This window comes from Penaeus chinensis, chromosome 5, assembly GCF_019202785.1.
Source record: "Penaeus chinensis breed Huanghai No. 1 chromosome 5, ASM1920278v2, whole genome shotgun sequence".
Lineage (NCBI taxonomy): Eukaryota > Metazoa > Arthropoda > Malacostraca > Decapoda > Penaeidae > Penaeus > Penaeus chinensis.
The window spans coordinates 10,740,194-10,747,693 of NC_061823.1; the positions used below are offsets into that span (position 1 = coordinate 10,740,194).

Here is a 7,500-nt window from a genome sequence, read left to right on the forward strand (position 1 = left end):
TCATACATCTTTTTTTTTATTTCTCTGCTTTTGTTAGTCATTAAAAAGGCTAATCTAGTCACCTTCCTTCACTGGTAATTTAATAACTAACCGGCATATAACCCCTCGTCCTCCCTGTAATGAAAGTTGAAAGCTTTGTAGTACAAGTTTTATGTTAACAGTGACATTTGACAGGGGTAATGATGGGTGGTCTTGTTTTAAATATTTTTTTTTTTTTTTTTTTTTTTTTTTTTTAGAATATAAATTTAAACTTTTTAAGCATGGTATAAAACTGTCTAAGTGAAAGCCCATGCGATGCTCATTTTCCTCTCCCACACACTAACTTGAAACCCAGCATCAGAAGTTTTTAAACGTTTTAATCATCTTATAACCTTAGCTATTGACACGACTGATAATATTAAATAATCGATCGATCCATTACATATGACAGCATAATTCCAACACAGTCTCACTTCTTTTCCTGCGTATGCTTCGCTGTTTCTAGGCAGAAGCTTCCCATACAGCTTATCACTCCGACGTTCAATATTCAGCTGTGACAAACGCGAAAACCTGTTTGATCCACTTACTACCGCAGCTCTTTGATTCTTCCTCTGACTCATAACTCTTTAGATCAGTTGCGTTGCCAAGCCATTTGAAAAGGTAGCCGAAGATGTGTACATTTTCCCCCCAATATACCTATTCAAAATGTTATCAAAGTATCAATCTTGTGTATAGAATACCTGAGTCACTAACATCTAAGTCTGAGCAAATCATAGAGACAAAGACAATTTGATTGAGGTGAAAAAAATAGCCTACATCTACTCGTGCTTATGAAGGTATAGACGTCGCCATGGTCAGCCTGGGCAGGATTTGGGGTCACAGCCAAAAAAGTTTAAGAACCACTGGTTTAGATGAAACATATGTCACTCTCTTGTTTACTCCGCTCTGATAGATTGCCAAGCCCTTTATATTCCATACACTAAATGTACTCCAAAAGCGAGTTATACGATCAGTTGTTGATTTGAGGAGAAGGAATTATACTAAGGTGGCTTTCTATAATTTACGAATCTTAGAACTAGCAGATATCAATACTCAACAATGTGCGGTTTTTGCCTATGGATGTTTGGACTATTTTACTTATAATATAAATGACAGATATCCTAGTAGACATGTACATCTTGACATCATTTCAGTTTAATTTTAGTTTTAGATATCATGGTGTCACTTTTTTATAACTTACCTGTTGCAATCAGGTGTAAACCTACTCTTGCTAATTTTTAATCTTGTCTAAAAATACACGTTATGTCCACATAAAGTCAATGATGCTTCTAACCAAACTCTTTCAACTCAGTGCCGAGGTTTAAAATCTGTGCCTCATTAATTGTTCTTTTAAACATACTGTGTCATGTGACGTTTGCTCTCACACCCACACAGTCACTCACTACATAAAGAGATATAGTCCAGTTCAAGTAGAAAATGCCGTCCATCTATTACGCCACCACTATAGGCCCTCTGTCGAGCCTACCAGTTGCCCGGGTCTACTTCTGCATTAGCCGGTCACATATCTTCAAACTTCGCCTGCCATCTCCTGATACGTGACGAACCAGGCCGTGCACTTCCCTGAACTACCAGAGTAGAGTAAACCACAACAAACCCTGACAGATTAGTAAAAAAATGTGATGTCCACAACGCGGCACTGGCAGGGAGAGAGGGAGAGAGAGAAAGAGGGGAGGGAGAGGGAGAGAGGGAGGGGGATGTAGTGAACGACCTCGCAATATCTCCTCGTCTCACTCCTGGAGGTATAAAAAATGTTAAATATCTCCTCTCACCTCCACCTCTCCCACAGGCATATGGATATTACCTCCTACTTGAAAACGATGAACTTGAAGTGGCAACACTCCTGTCGGAGCCGCGGCGTGGCGACGTTTTGCCTGCACGTACGTTAACGACCAAGGAGATTATTTTACATTACCAGGAGCTCCCTTACATCTTCTGCCATATCACAACGTGAACTTCGGTAGCCATCCCTTCGCCGAAGCCCAGGGCATGGGTATTTTAAACCGCAAGTGAGGAGGATGCCCGAAAACGGTGTTGCCACGGACAGCTGCTGTTTTTAATAAATGTATTTTATTTGCATTTCTGGCACCAGTCTTTCTCATCAAACAAACAACCACGAGATGGAATGGAAATCTTTTTATTTTTACATTTTAAAGTTATTTGTGATCCTATTAATTCCATCCGTAAATCCCGAAACTATTAATTTTATTAATTTTAATTCCAAGGTTTTATAATTTTGATTCATTGGATTTTACGGAGTTTCATGTTTTACGATGGTTCTTTTTATGAGAAGTTCATTTATTTATATAATTAACTATAATTCTATTACACAAAAACCTTGTTTTTATATTTTTAGACTTTCTTTTTAACGTGAATTTGATCTTCACTAATATGTAAGAAAGAACCACAATTCACAAAGTTCTCTCGCGTAAGAACTGACGTGGAGACCTATACGAAGCAGGCAGGGAGGATGCGGGAATTGGTCTTTGGGCCAATTGGGTTGCTCAGGAAAGGGCCTTCCTTAGTCAAAGATGAGTGATTGTGGAAAGTGAGGTATTGTTGACGTATTTCTTCGGAAACTGAAAATGATTCGGTGCCATTATTTATTTCAGTGTATATGTTTTATAGATTTTATTGCTTTTATTGCCTTCAGTGCTTTCATTGTTTTATGTTTGTTTTACCGTTTTACTATTTTAATAAACGTTTTATATCCTTTTATGTCGCCATTTCCCTTGCAACAAACCTGGTTTATGTAAAAGGAAAAGGGATAAATTAACCAGTGAAGTCAATAACCATAGTCCTGATTTTCTTGATGTGCCTTAGTTATTCTACCAATTGCGTTGGACAGTTTTCACCGACCACGCCTCTCCTCGGATATATTCACCCATACCAGCCTTTATATTCCATACACACACGTTACACTTGCATACACACAATCTATCGGTCCTTTCCTTACATGGTCTTCTACACTATCCCTCTTCTAAAAACACTTACGTTCTCATACGTCAATCAAATGGGTGATGGCAGTGACGCTACTTTTACCTTTGTGACGCTACTTTTTCCTTTGCAAGATATAATTGTATCTGCAGTTAACTACAGAGAGAGAGATAGAGAGAGCGGGAGAGAGGGAGAGGGAGAGAGAGAGGCAGAGACGGAAAGAAAGAAAGAAAGAGAGAGAGAGAGAGAGAGAGAGAGAGAGAGAGAGAGAGAGAGAGAGAGAGAGAGAGAGAGAGAGAGAGAGAGAGAGAGAGATAGGACTATCGATCATGAATGCACTTCTTCACTATTAATTTCACATACATTTTCTGTGTGCTACGATATTTTGCGTTTATTCCTGATAGTCATAACAAATTCTAGACCATTTCTTTGCCCGAGGTTTATGACATGCCACTCGAGAAATATACGATTTTTTCACCATCTCTTGCTTTCAGACTGCATAATTTAGAGATTTCGTGATTCTTCCAATCTGCAGAACCTCTGGGTTAAGCACATCTTTCTGTTATTTGTCTGTCAAAATTTCTACACACTTTCCGATCAGTTATAACAGCTGCATTACTTTGTCCTTGAATATATACTCTCTGTTTTAAATATTTATCTCTCTCTCTCTCTCTCTCTCTCTCTCTCTCTCTCTCTCTCTCTCTCTCTCTCTCTCTCTCTCTCTCTCTCTCTCTCTCTCTCTCTCTCTCTCTCCTATCACAGGAATATGTATTACTCATAAAGTGCCCCATAGTAACTTTTAACGATCAACGTTTGCCCACAAAAACTGCACTATGTATAATTCATACTGGTTTGGCGATTTATTCCTAAACAAATGATGATCTTAAAGCCCGTGATAAAAACACGCTAAAAGTAACCATCATGAAACGGACAAGAACAAAGTATAACAAAGAGGACACTACAGGAAAGTGGCCCACATGGACTGCTGAGCGCCACATTTTTTATCAGAAGGGATTGGTACCTGCTACGGCTCACACACGCTCGCTCCGAAGCTCACGGTAAGTATCCTTCTTATAATATAATAGATAAACTGGCTTTCGAATAAGTTTAAAAAGAGAAAGTAATTGCTACGATAAGGATATTTTAGTACTGTACGTGCGTTTCGTACGAATTAGGCTTTCCATAATTATTGGCATTATTTATGCTAGGGGCGTAAATGTAAATGCCGTAATGACAAAGGTAAGTTACTGCTGCTCCTACCAATTTTCCCATTCTCATTAAATTTTGTGTTGTTACCATCGCTGTAATAATGTTAAGGTAGAGTTTCTTCCTTTAAAGAAGTGGTTATTTAAGAATCTGATGAAATATTTACACAGCTTTGATGCCATGTGTATAATGTACTTTATTTCTTTAGATTTGATTGTCTCATGCATATATGAGATACACAAAGCAAACAATCTAAAAACACACACATTCCTTTTTATGCAAAAAAGTATAGAGAATATAAATGTTCATCTTCATCTCATCCCTACGGATGGACCTCGTAGGGATCAATGAACCCCGAGCATTAATGGGTACTGGTAAATTGGTGAAGAAGCTTGTGAGTTAGCCATGGCCTAAGCATGATTTTCTTCTGTTTATATGATACACAGTGAATTTATCAGATTCATGACAAGTGCAACCCATCACAAAATGTGGATTTACCAGTGAACTTATTTTCTTTCTTTATGTGTTCTGGGCAGAGGTTCGTCTTTCAGAAGAAAGATATTAGCTCCAAGACTCAGGAGGCCTACCAGTAGAATCTGCTCGGGAAATACATGAATGTAGCAGAGACATCAGAGTCCCCCCAGAACTTATGATAGCTTGGCCTAGCGCACTGCTTTTCCGGTCACACCAGGGAATAATTGCTCCTAGGCTTGATATTGCCAGGTTTGCTGTAGTTCAGGGAAGTCTTGAATGCATCCTGTGCTTGTTGTCAGGCTGTCTTCTCAAGAGACAATCCTGATCAGTATGTCACGAGAAAGTCAAGATGGGTGGCTTAACCAGCGGAACCCTCGTGGCTGGACATGAAGGGATGCGACAATGCGCCCTCGGCATTAGCTCCATTGAATAATTGAGGGATTGGTGTCTAAGCCTAATATTTATGCTGATGCCTGTATATTTGTTGGATGTACTGTGCTATAAAAAATGTACGTTCGTGGCAGAGATAGAGGAATGAATTAAGGCATATGTTTTTATATAATTTCTTTAACATTGAAGCATGGAGCGATATAAGTACGAAATTAATAAATGTAGACAGTTTGTTCCATGTTTTCTTTCTTTTTATCAGTAAATATAATTTTCGACTGATAACCTATCAGTAAAATTTTGGAGTTCTTTCGTGTGACGCTACGATCACATACCTCGTGGTAGAGACACATGCCATTTCTTATCTTTTCTGCAGTTTTAAGATGATTTTCACCGTATTATTTTTGTTCCTGATTGCCAGTCAGTATTCGTGAGTATTCTGGTGGCTTAGCTCAAAAAATATATTTCATATATTTTTCTTTCATTTTCCTATGGCTCTTTCTTCATCATGACACGTGAGTATCATCAGGAAAAACTTTTCTTCTTTTAATTATTTATAAGCCACTCAAGGATCTACCCATTCATAATACGGGGCCACATTAACGTCAGTCTTGTATCCATTTTCGTGCTTTTTCGTTTTTACCTTTTTCTTTAAGTTTCTCGTTTTAAAACTAGTTATTTTTGCTTCACGCTCGGTTCGTCATAGCTAAGGAAAATGACGAATGCCGCTGCTTTATGTATTATTCCATACGTTTATGGGGGAAAAACAAACTAACCGTTGCACACACTGAGATACATTCGCGTTCCCAGAAATCCGTTTCATGCTCACCGAGGACATTTTTCATATAAATATAACGGTGTAGTATCTTGCTCTAAGAGTTTGTTTGTTTGTTTGTTTCATTACTTATTTTTCCTTTTGCCATATTTGGCCACATTTCACTCACCGATGACAATTTCCACATCAAGAAAATGGTATAGCATCACTGGTGCCAGTTTTAATTTTTCACTTAATTTTTTTTTTTTATTATTAATTTTCCCATTTACCACATTGATCCACATTTCCGTCCTGGTTTTCTTTTTTTCTTTTTTCGTTTTCTTTTTTTATTGCTGTTCACATAAATGTTAACATCGTTAATATAGAATTAAAAATAATCAGATTTTTTTATTGCTGTCATTATAAAAGTGCTTCATCATTTTCCTGCAGTAACAGATATTATTAATAACATATTATTACATTATTGCCACCATCATCATTAGCCTTAATAGTCTCATCATTACAGGTGACAGAAGTAGTAGTAGAAATAATACAAAGTGATAATAATAATGATAATATCAATAATACCAACAACACTAATGAAAATAATTATATCAATTGTACGAATACTGATGACGATAATGATACGGATAATAATAACAATAATAATAATAATAATAATAATAATAATAAAAAACAATGCTACTACTGTTACTAGTAATTTTAACGATGATAATCATTATCATTATTATTACCATAATGATTATATTGATTGTAATAAGAGTAATGATGGTGATGATAAAAACAACAGCAGCACAACAACAATAATATTTGTTAATATTAAAAACAAACTATATTACCAACAATATCAATTATAATAATCATTATTATTATCACAATTATCATAAGTAATAACTATAATAATGTTAATAATAATGATAATAATAATAATAATAATAATAATAATAATAATAATAATAATAATAATAATGACAATAATAATAATGATAATAATGATAATGATAATAGCAATAAAAAGTTGATAATTATGATAGTAATAATAATAACGATGATAACATAGTAGTAGTTGTAGTAGTAATAATAGTAATGATAACAATGACAAAAATAATTTTCATAATAATTATATTATTATAATCATTATAATAATAATGCTAATGACGATGATGATGATCATCATTATCATCATCATCATTCAAATTATGATAATAATATAATCATAATGAAAATTATTTTTGTCATTGTTATCATTACTATTATTACTACTACAACTACTGCTATCATTACTACTACTGCTACCACTACTAATATTATTATTATCATTGCTGCTATTATTATTATTATTATTATTAATATTATTATAATTATTATTACTATTATCGGCATGTATTATAAGTTCAAAACCACAGTGAAGTATTCACAAATGTGTTGAAAATGTAAGGCATGTATTTGTGGGGTTCGTTAAAGCAGCATGTACGTCTTTGTTATTTTTTATACGAAGGAACTTCATTAATACTTTTTATTTATTCAGCGACATCGTCTTTCTGACTTCGTCCAAAAAATAACAATTCAAGTATTCATAATGCATGCCTTCAATTTGCAACGCTTCAGTGTGGCCATTAATATTGTTTGAATGTTCAATCTTTACTGTCCAGATCAAAACTTTGACAATAATGATATTAATAAAA

General features: G+C 35.2%; 1 protein-coding gene across 1 annotated transcript in view; it reads left to right on the forward strand.

Moving 5' to 3' along the window:
- The first annotated feature begins 4,828 nt into the window (after positions 1-4,828).
- Positions 4,829-7,500, forward strand: part of LOC125025452 — a 7,233-nt gene continuing 4,561 nt past the window's right edge. The window contains exon 1 of the mRNA XM_047613463.1: positions 4,829-4,902. Coding sequence (XP_047469419.1) covers positions 4,829-4,902 — 74 coding nt within the window. The remainder of the gene's footprint in view (positions 4,903-7,500) is intronic.